This window comes from Cynoglossus semilaevis, unplaced genomic scaffold (assembly GCF_000523025.1).
Source record: "Cynoglossus semilaevis isolate Cse_v1.0 unplaced genomic scaffold, Cse_v1.0 scaffold1102, whole genome shotgun sequence".
In the NCBI taxonomy this organism is placed as follows: Eukaryota; Metazoa; Chordata; class Actinopteri; order Pleuronectiformes; family Cynoglossidae; genus Cynoglossus; species Cynoglossus semilaevis.
Genome location: NW_007585110.1, coordinates 544,298 through 562,560, shown reverse-complemented (window position 1 = coordinate 562,560; position 18,263 = coordinate 544,298). Strand labels below are relative to the sequence as shown.

Genomic DNA, 18,263 nt, shown 5'->3' with positions numbered 1-18,263 from the left:
GTAGCTTACCTGAGATCCACCCACATGAGGCCGTACCATTCATCCGGAGCACATTAACATCTTCACAGCTGATGGCTTTGAAAGCTTCAGCAAGGTCCATGTAGATGTAGAACATCTGTAAATGCGAGAGCCTCAATGATGGAGGAGAGAGGACACAAGCTTTTACCTAAGTCTAATTAGTTGAGCTGAGGTCACGGTTGTGAAGCTGATAATGAGAACAATTTTCCTAGAATTTCCGTTATGTAGCTCACTGTTGGGAGAAAATTAACAAAAACTATTTTAATTAAATCAATTTGTACACAAATATTTGAAGAAAACCTTTAACGTTTTAATTTTAGTTTAGTTTATAAGTAATAACTTTTGTGCCTGTTTCCTGTGACAGATATAATTAACTTAAATTAAAGATTAACTATATTTACACTTGAATAAAGGGATGTGACATTCAAACTTTGATAATAGTGACCCCTGCTGTGGAGGGAGCAAGCACTACATGCACTGTGTTAACAAACAGTAAGGGAATTTCTGGTAGTGTTCCTTTGAATTTATTATCATAGAAAGGATGCAATTTAAATGGAGTGAATGAATTCACAGCTGTGAAGATTTTGAGTTCAGTAACTTCTAGATAGACGTTACACAACTGGCACCTTGTATAACAAATATGACTTCACCTTTTGTGCATTCTGGGGGCAGCAGCCTCTGCATGCACGGGTATAAAATTACTAATTACTGCATCGTTTGGATTTGACTTAGTGGGTAGAAGAGGTTGTCTTCAAACGGGAAGGTCAGAGGTTCATTTTCTGACAGCCCCAAATTGCTACCGCCTGTCAGTGTGCCAAGAGTGTGTGTATAGGTATATGATATATGGGGGATATAATAAAAAGCACTCTAGATAGATGCATAGTATAAATGCCTGAATAGACAAAAAGTGCAAAGTAAAGCAGTTTGAGAAGTCATGAAAACTGGAAAAGTACTACATCATGAGCTGAGAGCAATTTATTGTAGAGACAAAACAGAAATTATACCAGAAGTTATGGCTGGTTAAGGGCTATAAAAATAACTTTGAGATCCAGATAATGATACGAATGAAATACATCAATTTGAAAGAAAATCAAAAACTATTTTTGAACAGTTGGCAGTGTGTTGATGCTGGGAAACGCTGTGGTCTGGTAGAGGTTTGTATTTCTGCCGTTTGCTACATTACGTTTCCAATTGTTACAGTGGAAACTTTGACAACTATTGCACTTTGGGTTATTTAGATCGTCGCAAAACGTGCATTGTAGTTGCATTTTCTATTTGCTTATTTAGGTGGATTGCACGATTACAAGAAAATGAAATAAATGTGCAACAGTACACAACAATTTCACTTTGAAAATATGTTTTTATTTCACATGAATAAATTAGATTTTATTTCTAAAATGATAATTTTTTTGACTACAACTGATCAAAAATAGTTTTCACTTAAGCTCTCATACAAAACATAGTAAAAAAAAGACTAAACATTACTAGTTGTTACTGTATGTTGAAGGTTGCCAATGGCCACTATCCAAACTTCACTCTATTGACAGACTAGCATCATGTTCTCATTGGTTGACGACAAATATTTAATTTTGTCATTTACATGGTTGTCAGGTTCATGTGGTCACACTAACAAGTGTTTTATCACATAGTTAACATAAAGATATTACGAGAAAAAAAACATGTGCATGACTGTTGTTTGTGAATATTTATGTACAAACGTGTAAAAACAAAATCATGTTTATACCTTTAATTTCTTGATAGACAGGGCTGTAAGATTATATGTAAAATGAATAGGTGTATTTTTGCTAAAATAACAGTAGCGATTCCTATTTAACATTTTGTGCCAGTATTGATCACATGTACATGCTGTTTATGAAAAAGAAACAATACAGAAATGTATTTGTTCTTTCTTGTATGTACAATTAATTTAAAGGAGGAGCATGGCTGCACACTCTACTCAATCCAGGCTCAATCTTGAGTCTGGTGCCTTATACAAGTTCTCACTCTAGTGCTCAGTACAGGTACTGCAGTTGTCTGTGGTCGCTCTGCAGCAAGGGTGAGTGGTTGGTTGGTGAAAATTCTGTTTTACTAACTTTGCTGTGGTCCGACTCTTGATGATGACAGTTATTCAGGGCTTGATGTTGAAGAGAGTTGTTGTTTTATAATCCGAAGCGTGCAGGGGTCCGTCTGGGTGTCATTGGGGCTTCTTCTCTTCTTCCTGGTGTGCAGATCTTCACTGCCCTGTGTGAGAACAATAAAAATATTTAGGAATTTAAAATTCTCATGTAAGACAGGAATGGGATGAGGGGCAGATGAATTAGAAGATGAAGGTAGTGGAGCTGGAGAAGATTGAAAAGACAGAACGGTTTCTTTGTTAAGGGTTGGGCGGTAGAGCCTGACGCTGCTGACAGTACAATCTATCATCTTTAATTACAGCTGGGTGACGCACTCGCAATGCCCACAGTTCCCCAAACCCCATCTTCTTCACACAAACACACAGTGAAACACACGCACGTGCAGCAATTACTGCCATGAGGCCATAACCTCTTTCTGTCACTCTTAACATCCCTTTGTACACAGTCTTTTATTGGTTTATAAAAGATAATCATACAACTTGATTAAAAACATTAATAGTTTTTGGGAAGGTTTTACACTAATTACTGCAGGAATTTGAATAAGAAAAAACTAAACTAAATTATTTTGTAGGAATATCAGTAGGTTCAATTCATCTTCTAAACCCACAAACATTTTTAAAATATATCATCTCTAAATTATACTATACTACTTCAACTATATCTTCAAACTGTGTAGAACACACATACACAAACTCAGGCCCAGGGGTCAAATCTGTCCCGCAGTGTAAATATATTTGGCCTGTGAGATCATATCAAATGTGTACTAGAGTTGGCCCACCAGTATACAGCTCCTATGTACTGGCAGGATTTGTAGTAAATCCGGTGTATGCGTTATTTTATAGCACATACATTTGTTTTTTTGTTGTTGGTCTGTAAAAAAAGATTTACATTAAAAAGGAACTGGAAATGCATAGAAACAAATACCACTGATGTGTGTTTTATTTCAAATTTAATTTTTCATGTGTTTATAATATTAACCTTGTTGTTCCAGATTCAATGTTTACGCAAAACTAAAGTTAAAAAAATTCTACACTACAGATCTGGAGAGATGGGAAAACATGAGAATTTACTGTCAATTTTTCAATAAATTTTCAATAAAAGTTTGGTCCCAGACTTCAGCCCACTGTGAATTTGAGTTTGACATCCCTGGGGTAAAGGAATAGTTTTAACTCAATATGCATGTAAAGCCAGCAGTCAAAATAGATGAAACGTATCCACACCATGCTGGTTTACTTTATTGTATGGAAACACAATGCCAATATGTTGTGGTATAACTTAACTACTAGGAGGTGCTACACATTGTACCTTTAAGAATGTTACTACATTAAATATTACTGTTCTATACAATGTCCCTAGATGATAAATATTAAAACCCTTTACTGAAGCTCACAGTAAATCTACTGAAATTATGTCTGGTTTGCACATCATACAGCCAGAAAATGTGAAAGTAACAACTGATTTAACTTTTTTTTTTAACATTTATACAAACAGACTGTGTGAACCATTTACTAATTCACACTACTGATCTGAGCTGCTGGGCACAGAAGCAGGCGATAAGCAGGTGGCACATGAAGGCGTCGCCAAGAAAATATTTCAAACCTAACTTGTAGAGTGTTATGCCTGTGAGGTGAACCACAGGACAAAGAAAGCTCAGTGCCCAGGAGAGTCTTCAGCGTTCATTATCACACATTCCACTTCCTCCGCCTGAATCCCAAATCATAATCACACTGGGGTAATACTATTATTTTCAACAGATCTTTCCCAGACACCGTCAGACAAATTCAGGACCAATAAACCTGCTGATTAATTAACTACAAAAGTTCTTTTAGAAATGGGTCTTTACAACATCATTACTCCATGTGAAGATGGTGCTGGGTGTGAAATTAATTTTTTTGGTCTAATTTGAAAATTAACTTGCCCCTCCTTTCTACGCTCTGCTCTGGCACAATTTAAATTGCTGCAGTAATGGGGGTCAGCCAGGAGTCAATATTATTTCTTTTTGTCTCGTCTGGAGGGACCAGAGGTGAGAAAAGCTCATCACAAAGAGGGAGAGAGTAGGTGAAGAAAAAACTGTGGAAATAGAGGAGGGGTGAGAGGAGAAGGTATGGATCAGCAGTGAGCTGGATAAATTTAACATTTCTACCCTCACAACGTATGGAAAATGAAGACCATGGGAGATTAAGTCAGACAAGGTCAGGGTTGGAAGAGGAATGGTCACCGAACTCACCTTACGCTGCCAACATTGCTCTTCCTGTCCTGCTCCTCCCGACGTGATTTCAGCTGCTCCTGAGCCATAGCCATTTCCTCCTCCATGTTGGTGAGCTCCTCTTTGGCGCGCCGCCGATTCTCCTAGAAGACAGATAGCAGATGAGCACATACTGACACTGAAACACTTCCCTCAAAGGAGAGGGAGTGGTAAAAAAAACTAGATGTTTTTTTTCATTGCCATCCAAGAACCACAAACCTCGTTTCACTGGTCTGAATGACTGGCTAAAGTTGGGACGCCTTCTAAAATGCAGTCAGATAAAATGTTGCCAAGTAAAAATGTGTTGTATGATTTCTTTGTATTTTCTGCACGGTAACAAGGTGTCCTTTGTGGACACATAGAGACAAGAGTCATAAGTGAGAGGCTTCCAATGGAATATGGTAGGTTGGACAGAAGTGGGCCGCTGCTGTAAGGCTTGAACAATAAACAAGCCTCCAGTCACTAGGTGGCAGCAACTCATACAGTGGTTTGTACAGATAAAAAAATATTCATACATAATCCGGTTCTAAATGGTATTTCAATTAAGATGGGGGCCTGAAAATATTTCTGTCCCCTAGGAGGGCATGATGGGATAAAATTGAGAACTGCATTATGATAATCATATAGTCTCCAAGCACTGTACTGCCTCGATGGCAACAGACTTGTGGCCGCATCCCCCAGTTATCTCAGTTATGGACCCCGTTACCATGATGACTATAACCGCTTCAACTTGCTGGAGAGTGAGAACAACGCTCAGTATAACTTTGTTTTCCTGTGTGAAAAGTTTGTCTGACAAGCTAAAACAGCACAACTATTTTTAATATATTATACATTTTTTTAAGCTTGTGTCTTTATATGTAGATAAACTTTTAAGTCGCTTAGTATAAAAGTGTCTGCTAAATGTAATGTAATAATAAACTGTGGCATCCTGGGTGGTTGGGATGCGGACACAAAATGTGGCATTCATTCATTCTTTCATTTCAAGTGTCTATACAGCAACAGGAAAGTAGCAACTCATTGTCACGTCCAGAACCATGTCATCAAATTTGACTTGAGTCGAAGTCATGTGGCTCGAGTCCACACCTCTGTGATTTATATATAAAGTATGTTCAGTATATATGAGTGAATATATATTTAATGTTTTTACAGTAGGTAGATGACTTAAGCCTGGTCATTTGAATAGTAGCTCTCAAGCCAAAAAAAGTGTGGACACCTCTGATTAAACTATTGTAACAAAGTACCACAAACAACTGGTAGTTGAAAGACTCTTGTATGAAACGAGTAAGAAATTCTGTTTTGTTTGTAAAGCTATATGTTTCTAAATCACATCTCTAAGTGTATTCACTCAGGTGACTTACCTACTCTTAAAGATTAATTAATGAACAGTTTATATTTATGTTACAGTATATTCTCAGTGTTCTCTTACCTGTCTACTTCTTCCTGCATGTTTGATGCTATAAAACATGGGTCCCAGTTCTGCCAGCCACTCTCCATCTACTGCAGTCACACACTGCATGTACTCCTACAACACAAAGCAGATGTTGACAATCAACAACAAATAGTATCCAAACCTTTCTTTAATGCAGATGAAGTGCTGTAGTACACAGGTACCTTGGTGGTCATGACCAGCTCGTGGTAGATGATGTAGTCGGGTGTGTAGCCCATACCAAACAGTGAGCTGGTGGGGTGGAGGTGACACGGCATGCCTGTCCTCACGTTCACATATTCACCGATACCCTGGCAGAAATCACATGTAGAAATTTAATAAATATCCAACTTGGAAGTTGTGATTAGCAAAACAATACACATTTATAGTGTAATTAGCCCGGATAAATCAAGTCGTCTGAGCTTAATGTCAAACCAGCAAATTGTCTAAAAAAGCAGGGGAATTCTTTACACAGATATCAATCTGACACAATAGCTAAACCTGAGAAAGAGAAATTACCTTGAGCTTGGCGGCTTGATGAAAGTATGCTGCACATATGCACTTTCTGATGATGTCCCAGTCTGAACCACAAGACGCCAGGTTCATCCTCTGCTGCACCATGATGTCTTTTAACTGGGAGCGCACTTCACGTACCTGACAGCAAGAGAACAGTCAAAGTCAGATGTGAAAAAAGGAAAAAAAATTACGGAGGCCAGAGATCGCAAGTACAACAGAATTCGAACAGCAGTGATTTGGTTACACCAAATGACTAAGTTATAGTAGCATTAGAAAAATAATGTATTTTCTCACTAATTAATAGCACAAGCTTAAATAACATAAAGAGGTCAGGTACAAATATATTTTGTTGTCATTTATTAATCCTTGCCTGCAAAGACGGTAACACTGTACCCTACCACCACAACATGTTAACACTTAAACTGCTAATAACAAGGATGTTACATAAATGACTTTTATTATTTTATTCTTTGGCTGTCTTGAAACTTCTTAGAGTGTGTTAAAGACAACAGTAACAAAAAAATTAACTTGTTCAGTTGCTACAAGAAACAGTTTCTTTATCCTTTGTAAAACAAATTTACTTGGTTTGCATTTAAAGGTGAAAATGTAATGCATGGTTTTAAAGGCCCTGACCTTTCGCATAGCTTTGGTGTGAATGAAGTGCTCATTGCACCAAATGCTTGAGTAATTGTTGTTCTTCCACTGCATGTAGACGTTGAGGTAGGTGAGGTGGTCACTCTCTGGGACTGAAAACTTCTCCCTCACCTGGTCACTCTCTTCTTCACGACCCTGTTAGGCCATGGGGGACACAGGTACACAGAAAAGGTTAAAACAATGTATGTAACTGTGGTTTAGTGACTATTAGTTACTAATAGAAATGCCATACAAATGGTAAAAGGATTTGTGATGTAAGTTCATGGACAAGAGTATTGTGATGGATGTATTTTCTCCTATTTTCTAGTACAGTAGTCATGACTTCGCAGGTTTTTGAAACTGTATATATAAAATATACTGTATCCCAGATTTGGATCTGCAAGAGATGTCACAAGAATGGGACGACGATATGTCGTCGGTCCAATTTTGCAACAAAATCGACGACATCATGACTGCATACAAGCTACTCTTCGACTGGAAAAAGAAGCAGCGGAAGCAACTGTCGATCATAGTGTTGGGCAGGCTCGCAAAAAAGAGCCAGTTCCTGCTACTACTACAAATACACCTTCGGAAACCGTAGAAGAAGTGCCCCAAGGAATGGCACCACCCTCTAAAGAGACGTAAAATCAATCATCGGCTGTGCAGTAAAAGTCATCATCACCTTCCTCATCATCATTTCGTGGAAATTCAGTTCTCGTGGCAGGCCTTGGAACCTATCTACCGCGATAAACGAGGGACCACTGTATTCTAGTATTTTCTTCTCGCCTCTGCCAAAATGCTGGCTCACTGTATGACTTTTATCCTGCTTTACATGTAATTTTTCATTTAAATTTAGTATAAACATTGACCAATCTCTCATTTTTTTCAGGTTAAATGTTTTTTTAGTGTTTATTGACTCAACCTGTCTTTTTTTAGTCATGAAGTCTTGTGTGACATATAAGGTACCTTAGGTCTGTAGAAGATTGCAGGCACAGACAACATGGAAACAATGATGAGGATATCAGCACTGCAGCCCATGTCACACGACACGATCAGCATCTTGGAAAGGGCGGGGTCAAGAGGAAACTCCACCATCAGACGCCCTGTTGGTGTCAAAGCCCCTGGAAAACCAAAAGGAAACCAGAATTATAAAGTCAGTCCTTGCAAGGAATCATGGGAAAATGTATAAAGCAATGTCTATTAGTAAGAGAAGAGGATAAACTGCTGACAGTTGAGGACACATGTAGAGTAGGGGGACAGAACCAGCTTCAACTCTTCCCAGTGCTGATTTCAATGATTAGATGACATGAGCCTAAGAAGCTTACACAGAGGAGGAGCAGCGCCACTAAAGGAGTCAGTTTGGGCAGGTGAGCCGTAATCAGAGATAATCTTCTGTTAACACAGCATACAGGGAATCATCAGAAGTCCCCTCTTATCCTCAAATCCCTAAATCCTGTGGAATCTGACTGAGGATGAAACCGAAATGAGACCAGAGTAGTCAAATCAAAGGTGGGATCAGTTACAGAGCAATTACTCCACTGGCTAAACCTGAAAACTACTTCCTTCAGGCCAACTTCTGTACCTAGCTGCAGCAGCTCAGACTACTGAAAGGTGAACGCAGCATCTAATTCAAGTATTTTCTCAAAGGCCTGTTGATTAGTCGACAATGGTACTTTACTGTAGTACAAGTTGCAAGTTGTGCTTCTTGCTGTGTTATGCGTCCTTCCAACCCAAGTAACAGTTGCTTGGAAAAAATTAGTAATGCACCGAAATTAAAATTCTTGGCCAAAATAGATCTCAGTGAAAAATGTCCTGACAGACTCTATGATGTACTTTTCATTGTCTCAACCTCTTTGCTTAGAAGACCCTCTAGTGCTGCGATTAAAGGAATAACATCTGCTACAAATGCATCAGAGAAGCTGATCTCTTTAGTTAGCTGCTCAAATGGGCCAAGAAGAGAAAGAATGTTCTCTATTAAGACCCACTAGTGTGAACTGAATGTCACGGGGAGCTCCTGGTCTGTGCTGTATGCAGCAAAGACTAGCTTTTGCACAACGAGGGCCACGCTCGCCGCAGGTTTTTGCTTACGTCATCATAACTTCCTGTTTCGATTGTTTTGTTTTGGTGATCTTTTGGCCGAAAATGCACTTTTGGGCCATTTTCAGCCAAACATTTTCAGTGGCTAAATATTCATTGCTTCCCTAGATAAAATGTTTTTATAAAAAAGCAAAACAATAAAAACTAGTTGTGATCATCAAGTGTTGGCATTTTGTTTTGTTTTTTCAAACAGATTGTGTACATTTTGTGACATCTTTGAGTAGAAAAACAAAAATGTTTAAAATGAAATGCAAAAAGATAAAATTAAAAAGCAAGATAATAAAATAATAATAACAATAAGATAAGAATTATATGGCATTTGAACGTACCCTCTCTTAAATGTGAGAGAGTTTACACATAAACCTGATGACTGTGTCAACACTGCTTTAGACTATTTATGATTTTATTTAGCCAAAGATTTAACTGTCTGATCATCAATCTCTACATGGATATTAGGATTTCATTTATTTATTTATTTTAACATTTACCTTTTAGTATAATTTAAAAACAAATCAGGAGCTTCTTACTGCATCAGTCAGGGTTGAATAACAGCTAAAATATAGAGCAGAATTCCTGTTCACCACTCACCAGTGTTATCCAGGGCCCCCAAAATCCACAGCTGGTACATGGAGTTGAGCATGTTGTCCTCAGGTGGTGGATCCATGAAGTGAAAAAGAAGCAGATCCTGAACGCCCAGAGATTTCAACAGCAGAACTACATTCGCCAGGTTTGTCCTCTGAATCTCAGGTATGGTGGTGGTCAGCATTTCATTCTTATAAGCACTCTGTGTATACAGCCTGGACAGAGAAAATCAATGGTTAAAAAAAACAAAATATCTTTGTATTAAAAACCATATATTTTCACAATAAAAATCTGTTTATATTAGTGTAATTTCTTTGTATGTAGACAAAATTACACCTAATGTAACAGACATATATAAAATAGGTTGTTATCATATTGGTATTACAATAAATGTTTTTTATTGTTGTTGTTAATATTCCTTTAAATAACCAGGTTTAGTCTCGTTATGATATAAATCCTTTTGTAAGAGAGACCTGGCCAAGAAAGCTTCAGCACAAAACATCACAGTGACAACAAGCGCACACTACAGACAACACACATAACATCAAATAGTTATAAAATAAAATAATCAGATTTATAAAATTTGGACAAGTGGGTTTCACGACCAAAAAACATTTACATTTATCAGCATGCTGCTTTTTTCCAAAGTAATGTATAAAGGAAACGACTCTTACCTGTAACACTGTCCTGGACCTGTACGACCCGCTCTGCCTGATCGCTGGTTGGCATTAGCCTGGCTGATAGGATAAACCTGCAGTGCGTCCATTCCAATACGAGGATTGAAAACCTGTCATTAGGAATAAAATATTTTATATTATCTACATTTATTAGATAATTTAATTTGTTTTCAATTAGTTAAAAAAATTAATTAGATTTGGATTTAAAAAACTAATTTTTAATTTAAACTTTATTTTTCTTTGGTTAGATAGAGCTGAATTTGTCATAAATCACAAACAGAAGGTGTGATTAACTCTTATCATCAAAGCAAGACAAAACCATTTTTCCTCTGTACAACTTAGATGTACACATGAGCTAAATAACAATAAAACGTCTTTCAGATGTGGTATGAAGAGTTTATAATTATCAGTCCCACATAAAACCAATATATGTGCCTGAGCCTGAAGCATACCTTCAGCTTGCAGTATCCTGCATCCACAACAAACATAATACCATCCACAGTGAGCGAGGTCTCAGCAATATTTGTGGCAACAATGCACTTCCTCACACCATCTGGAGCCTGGTACAAAATTAAATAAAGACAATCAGCAGGAGGTGAGATGAGTGTGAAATTAGGCAAGTACAAAAACATTATTAACAGTAGGTGAGGTTGAGTAAGACAGAAAACCTTCTGGAAGATCTTGGCTTGGAGGTCAGATGGCAGCTGAGAGTAAATGGGAAGCACAGCAAGAGCTGGAGCATTCTCTAAGTCTCCCAGTCTCTCCACAATCTGATCTGAGGTCACCTGCAGTGAAAATGGCACATTTATATCTTGTGTTAAATGACGGCAGACAATGATTTAAAAAATTAGAATTAATTGATGTCTTCGTGACAAAATGTGATTGCTTAGTTAGGTAAGTTGATAAATAGAAGCCAAAGTCTCCCTTTATTTTGTAGCAGCTTTTCTTTTAGATCTATCTTTGTTTTTGTACAAGATGACACAGAGTAAACATTTTTAAAAAATCATTATCATCACCTCAATGTCCTCCTGTCCAGGCATGAAGATGAGGATGTCTCCCATTAAGCCACTAAGATGGATCTGCAGGGACTGCTTCACTGCTGCTTCCACATAGTCCTCCTGAGGTGTCTAAACGGCACAAGACATCAATATTAGGTCAACCCTCATTCGTACCAGTCGCCTATAAGGACAATTAAGAGTTACAGATTACAAACATACCTTGCTGAACAAGATGTCAACAGGAAAGGTTCTTCCAGGAATGTGAAATATAGGAACATTTCCAAAAAATGATGCAAACTTGTCCGAGTCCATAGTAGCAGATGTAACAATGAGTTTCAAATCAGTGCGTCGAGATACAACCTAAAAGGAAACAATAATAATTTGGCAGAGTTAAGTATACCATACCGAGTTCAATGATTAACAGGTATTGACTTAGGTCTGTACTGACCTCACGCAGCAAACCAAACAGTACGTCAGTATTCAGTGACCGTTCATGAGCCTCGTCCATGATAATAGCACTGTAGTGGTCAAGGTCAGACTCCCTCAGTGACTCCCTGAGCAGGATACCATCTGTCATGTACTTTATGAGCGTTTCCTCAGATGTACAGTCCTCAAAGCGAATAGCGTAACCCACCTGAAGGCATTAGAGAGAATTAAATATATTGTAATTTTTTTTCACTCAAAATTAGGTTAAGTACAACACTGAAAAAATACTTTACAAACAGAATAAGTTTGTATCTTATCTTATTTCCTTCTCATTTTAGGCATAGATGTAAATCCTAGGGTCAGCTGAAAATTCAAATATTACCACTAGATGGTAGTATTAGACAGATTATAAAATATGAAACTACCAAAAACCTGCTAAAAGACTATTCAATTTGCTTTTAAAAATACATAAATATAAGACATAAGAAAACTGTGGTAATTTCTAATCATGTTCAGAGGCCAGCATCATTTCTGACAATCTAGAAGACACTTTTATAGACTTAATACCTTCAATCAAAATGTCAGGAAGGTTAAATGTGGAAAGTCTAAAATAGATGAAAAAGCAGTTGATGAAGTGGTATGTTTACTTAAGCTTTAACAAGCTGCCTCACCTGCTCTCCGAGGTTGGAGCCTATTTCTTCACTGACTCTCTTGGCCACACTCATGGCTGCCACTCTGCGAGGCTGAGTACAGCCCACCATACCGTACTTGGTGTACCCATCCTCGTGCAAGTACTGGGTAAGCTGGGTGGTCTTTCCACTGCCTGTCTCCCCAACGACGATCACTATACTGTTGTCCCTACATATTAAACACGCAGAGAACTGAAGTCAGAAATTGATTCATACATAAATGAATGCTGAATGTCTTTTTGAGTTTTAATGCAAACTTTGTCTGGTTATCAATACCTTATGATGTTCAGAAGCTGCTGCCTGACAGCAAAGATAGGAAGATACTGTCTCTGCTCTAAAATACTCTTCTTCTTTGCAAACTCACTGCTCGCCTCTGATTTCTCCTTCATGTGGTCAGCAAATTTCTGTTCCGCCCTATAGGAAATTAAGAAACATTAACATAACTCATTATTGGCCAGACACAGTGCTGACTGGGTAACTGTATATATTACACCTACAGGGTATCAAGAAGTAAATGTAAAATGTGATTAGTGTCACCTGTAGTCGACTTTGCCATCCTCGCCTACTTTACTTCCAGAGTCATCTTCCTCAGTTTTCTTGATTCCCATGATATCTCCTAACTTGGTGCCTGCTAACTCCCAGTGTTTGTGCTGAGCCTAAAAACAAAATGAAGTAAAACACATAAAAACATTAAAGTGGAACAATTTTAAAAAGAAAAGAATTTTAGATCTTTAACAGTTTATGGTCACTATAAAATAAAGATTATACATTTGCAAGGACAATGTACCGGTAACTAAGTATTATCACTATCAATTTGGAAAATTGTACAGGCTCACTAGTAATATCACCCAGTACTCTTACATACTGATTTTTGATAAACAGCAGTGACCTAGCAGCAGGATGTAAGATTTTATCAAAAATAAATCCAGCCAACCTTCTTGCGCTCTTTCTGCTCACGGTGTTTACGGACTAGCTGGCTGCCTTTTCGAGAGATGATGGCCATGTCAGATGTGGGATCTTTCACAGGAACAATAGGCTCTGGCTGCAGTTTGAAAACACAAACACATAAATAAACTTCAAAAACAAGGTTTAGGGAAAAATATAAGTAAATTAAACTGAAGTGCATCCCTGACTGAATCAAATCTGCAAAAAAAATATATTTTTGATCACCTGTTTAGTGAAAACAATTCTTCCATCTAGGAAAGGAGGGACTAGATTGTGAACCAGCAGGTGAACTTTAGCAGCATTGTCCTCCTCGAAGTCTTCATCTACCTCCAGCCTCTGCACCACACCACTGGTCAGCATACGGTTGGTCTCCCATCGCTCATTATCCTGGACAGGAAATGCAAATTTACAAACAAAGCTGCTTAAATGTCGATCACACATGAATAAACACACTGTGTTGTGAGGTTGAAGCTGAAGTTGAAATAAATGAATAAATAAATCACTGGTCCTACCTCATTGATCTGTCTTTTCTGGGCTGATATTCTTTTCTGAGTCTGCTTCTGAAGGATCTGTTCTCTTTTCTTCACATAGTCATCAGATGTGGATGTGAAAGGGTTATGAAACTCGTCATAGCCTTCATCCATCATGTACCAATCTCTGTCTGCTTGCTGAAAAGAAAAAGTCCCAACACCGAGTTGTCAAAATCTATTGTATTAAAAAGATCAAAAGTTTAATTGAGTCAAAACAAGTCACTGTTAACAATGACCTTCTGGTCTTCTTCCCACCGTTCCTTCTCATTCTCATCATCAAACATAATTCCTCCTTCACCATCCTTCCTTCCTAAAAAACAGCAGATTAAAACTGTGAGCAGACACAGGGTATTCAAACTTACTGTTAGTGTTGCCATTCATTTTTAAAATTGTACCTTTTCCTTGTGATAACCGAGGTGTAGAACCCAGATGCTTTCTGTCATTGGCCCATTCATTGTACTTATAAGAGGGTGTTGGCAAAGGAGTATCATCAGCGTAACGTCCTTTGCCTGACCTGAGAACAGAGCAGAAAATTCTTATGTCATGGTGAAAAACATTTTTTCTTAAAATCAATTAAATAAAATGATTCTAAAAAGCTTAAGATGATGATCAATAAAATATTTGCTTTAAAAAACAGTAATATTTGGCTATCTTCAGGTCAGACATTACATATTAAGTTGAGCTTCTCCGGAAGCCCAGACAGTAGTCTCAGATACTGACTCTTTTTATTACAGTGGTATACAGTTTTTAAAACAGGAAAATAATTTCCTATTTCTACAAAAAATTACAATCCCTCATTCCATATAATATTGACAAAATTAAGTGTATGGAACAAAGATATGGCAACTGAGTATAGGGAGGAGGCGTGGTTCTGAGCTGTGGAATTAATAAGCAAAACCTTCTTGTGTAAAAAGTTGATGGAGTCTCAATATAGGATTCTTAATAGACTACAACGCAAACCCCAATCTATGAACACTTTCTATTCTGAGATATCCCCCCCATGTGCTAAATGCAAGCAGGAAGTCGGCTCTTACATGCACTGCCGCTATCAAAATTACAGCAAAAACTCCTATATAAGCTTCTTTGGTTAGCCAGGAGATGTATTCTTTTTCAGTGGCTCAAACTCAGACCTCCAACTGTTACCCAGTGGTATGGAGAAATATTCAAAGTTCTACCAATGGAGCACCAGAGGTTAGTTTTAAAGAGGAATGAGAGGCATTTTAAGAAGCTGTGGGGACCTTTTCTGGACCGCTTTCCAGATGATATTAGAGACTCAATCCATAGGGGACACTCTAGTGTTAAATGGCGTCCTTTCTACTCTTCCGCAACCTGACTAATACTGCTTTTGGGGTACTATTCCTTTTCCTCTGCCATAGCTGCTCGCTGATTCACATGTGATCCCTATACTGTTCATGGATATATGCAGCTTGCTCATACCAACCACCACTGCTGCCATGTATGTTCTGTGTGTTATGTATTTGTCTAAAAACGATGTAAAAAAAAAAACAGTAGTAGGAAGTAAAGAGATCGACCATATTATTACCTTTCCCTTCTCTCACTTTCTCTGCCAGAACGATGACTTCGATCTGAGCGATCTGAATCTCTGACAGACGGAGATGGAGACGGAGATTCCCACTGAGAATGTCTTGTACTTGCATAACCACTGTCGTCTTCATCCCAGTTTGAGCGCGAAGGTGTGGAACCATCTGTTTAAAAAATAATGCAGCTCAATCAATAAATTGATATATACAACTATGTTTTGTTTTAAGGTTAACAAAACATTTCAGACAAATAATTAAAGGATCACTTATTAGCTACCTTTTGGGCGATGTTGTGGTGTCAGAGGTTCATCTCTTCTATTACCCCTGCTGAGTCTTTCAGATGACCCTTCTCTCTGAGAACGCTCACTCCTTTCACTTCGTTCCCCACGATCTGAGCGACTACTGCTGCTTCCTCGACTGTAGCTATTTTCATGCTCATCTGACAAAGACAATGGAAAGATATCCTCTTAACAATCATTTAGGATTATAGAAATCAAAAGGGCATACTCCATTAAGTATTACAGTATTAAAGTTGTATTAGGTTTATCGGAGAACATCTTAAGGGATTGAAAGACCTTAGTTTCATATTTATGGTTTAAGTTATTTAAGTGCTACATAAAAAGGTTATTGTGTACAACATGATCTGTCATTTTACTATTTACCTTTTTCACTCCTTCGGTCTCTGCCCTTATCTTTGCTTCTTTCTCGGTCTTTTTCCCTGTTTCTGTCCTCTTTGGAAGACGCATAGACTCCATGATCGCGCCTGTCCTTTTCTCTTTGCTGGTTTTTGCGTCTAAACTCTTCGCTGACCCCTCCAGGGTTTGATGGCGTCTCAGAGCCAGTCACACGATACTTTCTGCTGCTAAAAAAAAACCAAGATAGTCATATAACATTTGCATTGCATAAAAGTTTCTAATTCAACTAAGAATGTAAAAAAGATGCAAATAAAAACCTATAAAGCTCAACTTTATCCAAATTATTTTACTTTTTGTAATGGAAAAACAAAGTATACTCTTAAGTGTTACTTGCTGCAATAAGACATGTATGAAGCTGCCAAGGCTGCAAAAAATTACATTAAATATAACATTTAGCTCAATGCACATGTGCCCTCTTTAGACTGTATGGCTAATTGCATAGGTGTTTAAAAAAAGCATATTCTAAGAAATATTCCATTGCACTGACTTACCTTTCCTTCTTCGTTTCATTCTTGTCATCATCTTCTTCATCAGACCCAGAGTCACTTTTACCTTCCTCCCAGTCTTTGTAGGAGGAAACCTTTGACTTCTTCCTATTTCTGTCACCATCTGCTTGGACACTGCTCTCACGTTCCTTTCTCTTCTGAGCTGCTAGCAAATCCAGTCCAAGCAGAGATGTTCTGGGGGTAGGAGCCCGGAACACATGGGCCTCTCCTGCAGCACTCTTCTTTTTAACAATAAGTCCACCAACCTGAGCTGAAGGATCATTCCCTTCCAGCCTGTGCATTGAGAAATCATCGTCCATTATCTGTGTGGAAATAATGACACGTAAAACAGGTCAAAATATCTCAGGGTAATCCTGTATAAATAGTTGTTACTTCTCAGACATTTTAATCTAATTATTTTTTTAAACAAGACTGGACTAAGACGCTAGTACACGGAATAATCTAACCATGAACAAAACTACCGGTTTACGGTAGAAAAAACACCACACAACTGTTTAGCACAACACACCGCAAGTTGGTAATGTGGATTGAAAGGTTTAGGGGTTATTTTTGGCCATTGAGGCTATTGTAGCTTTATTGTTTAATTTAGCAGAACGTTACAGTGTAAACCTCCTGATGGAAACACGATTAATAGCGTGAGCTTGACTTTTCTGAGTTATCTCCTACACTAGACGTGTACGATGAGGTGTAGCTCAACGAAGCCTTGGTGTCTTAACTAAGACACCAAGGCTTCGTATTTGTTTTTATAGTAGTAAGGGTGTGAGAAGTTACGAGTTACCAACACAAATAATCACCAATTCAAATGATTTGTCTATATAAAAGACAATGAAACTGATACGTACCTAAGACCTAGCTCCTAGCGCTGACCAAGTTTCCGTTAGCGGAAAATCAAAGTCTGCTGAATTTGGACCTAATATTTTGATAAAAACTTTAAATAGGCTAAACATCTGATGTCGTTTTATGTAGTGTGCGTTCGGAAAATACTGCAACAATGACCGAGCTTACGAAACATTTACAATGCTGCTTTCGTATACTAGACGTGCTTCCGTTGTGTTTACAGGAGGCAAGATGGCAGCCATTGCAATCCCACAATCCTCTAGTACAGGAAGTGGAGGTAAGGGTAGGAAGTATTATTATTATTATTATTATTATTATTATTATTATTATTATTATTATTATTATTATTATTATTATTATTATTATTATTATTATTATTATTATTATTATTATTATTATTATTATTATTATTATTATTATTATTATTATTATTATTATTATTATTATTATTATTATTATTATTATTATTATTATTATTATTATTATTATTATTATTATTATTATTATTATTATTATTATTATTATTATTATTATTATTTGGCTTTTATTGGGTGGCGCTTTGGCCCAGAGGCAATGTCTCTGTCATTGGTGTGGAACCCCAGGGTTCACCTCCTGGGCAAGTTCGAATCCCGGTTAGGGCGGTTGGTACCTTCCAGTGGACTCACCACCCGCAAGAAGGTTTGGGGGGGTTGGTACGGTGCAATGTGATTTGGGTGGCGACTGCTGCGGATAAGCGGATGAAAATGGATGGATGATGGATGGGCTTT

The 18,263-nt window shown here is 37.7% G+C and overlaps 1 protein-coding gene across 2 annotated transcripts; it reads right to left on the bottom strand.

Annotated features, from left to right (window-relative positions):
* Positions 1 to 978: 978 nt before the first annotated feature.
* Positions 979 to 17,751, bottom strand: dhx38 (DEAH (Asp-Glu-Ala-His) box polypeptide 38). 2 transcript variants are annotated; one of them, XM_008337036.3, is made up of 27 exons: positions 17,502 to 17,751; positions 16,645 to 16,961; positions 16,121 to 16,320; positions 15,736 to 15,897; positions 15,461 to 15,623; positions 14,313 to 14,431; positions 14,154 to 14,227; positions 13,900 to 14,055; positions 13,613 to 13,774; positions 13,377 to 13,484; positions 12,980 to 13,098; positions 12,719 to 12,856; positions 12,425 to 12,611; positions 11,776 to 11,961; positions 11,547 to 11,687; positions 11,346 to 11,456; positions 10,998 to 11,114; positions 10,782 to 10,889; positions 10,327 to 10,439; positions 9,659 to 9,867; positions 7,940 to 8,094; positions 6,974 to 7,129; positions 6,344 to 6,478; positions 6,010 to 6,135; positions 5,825 to 5,920; positions 4,381 to 4,502; positions 979 to 2,259 (listed from the first exon to the last, which is right to left on the bottom strand). In XM_008337036.3, the coding sequence occupies exons 2-27, from the start codon at positions 16,956 to 16,958 to the stop codon at positions 2,178 to 2,180; spliced, it is 3,759 nt and encodes a 1,252-aa protein (XP_008335258.1). In that variant the 5' UTR covers positions 16,959 to 16,961; positions 17,502 to 17,751; the 3' UTR covers positions 979 to 2,177. The 2 variants fall into 2 exon arrangements, with proteins under 2 accessions (XP_008335258.1, XP_016886181.1); XM_017030692.2 differs by having other exon boundaries at positions 16,121 to 16,317.
* Positions 17,752 to 18,263: the final 512 nt, after the last annotated feature.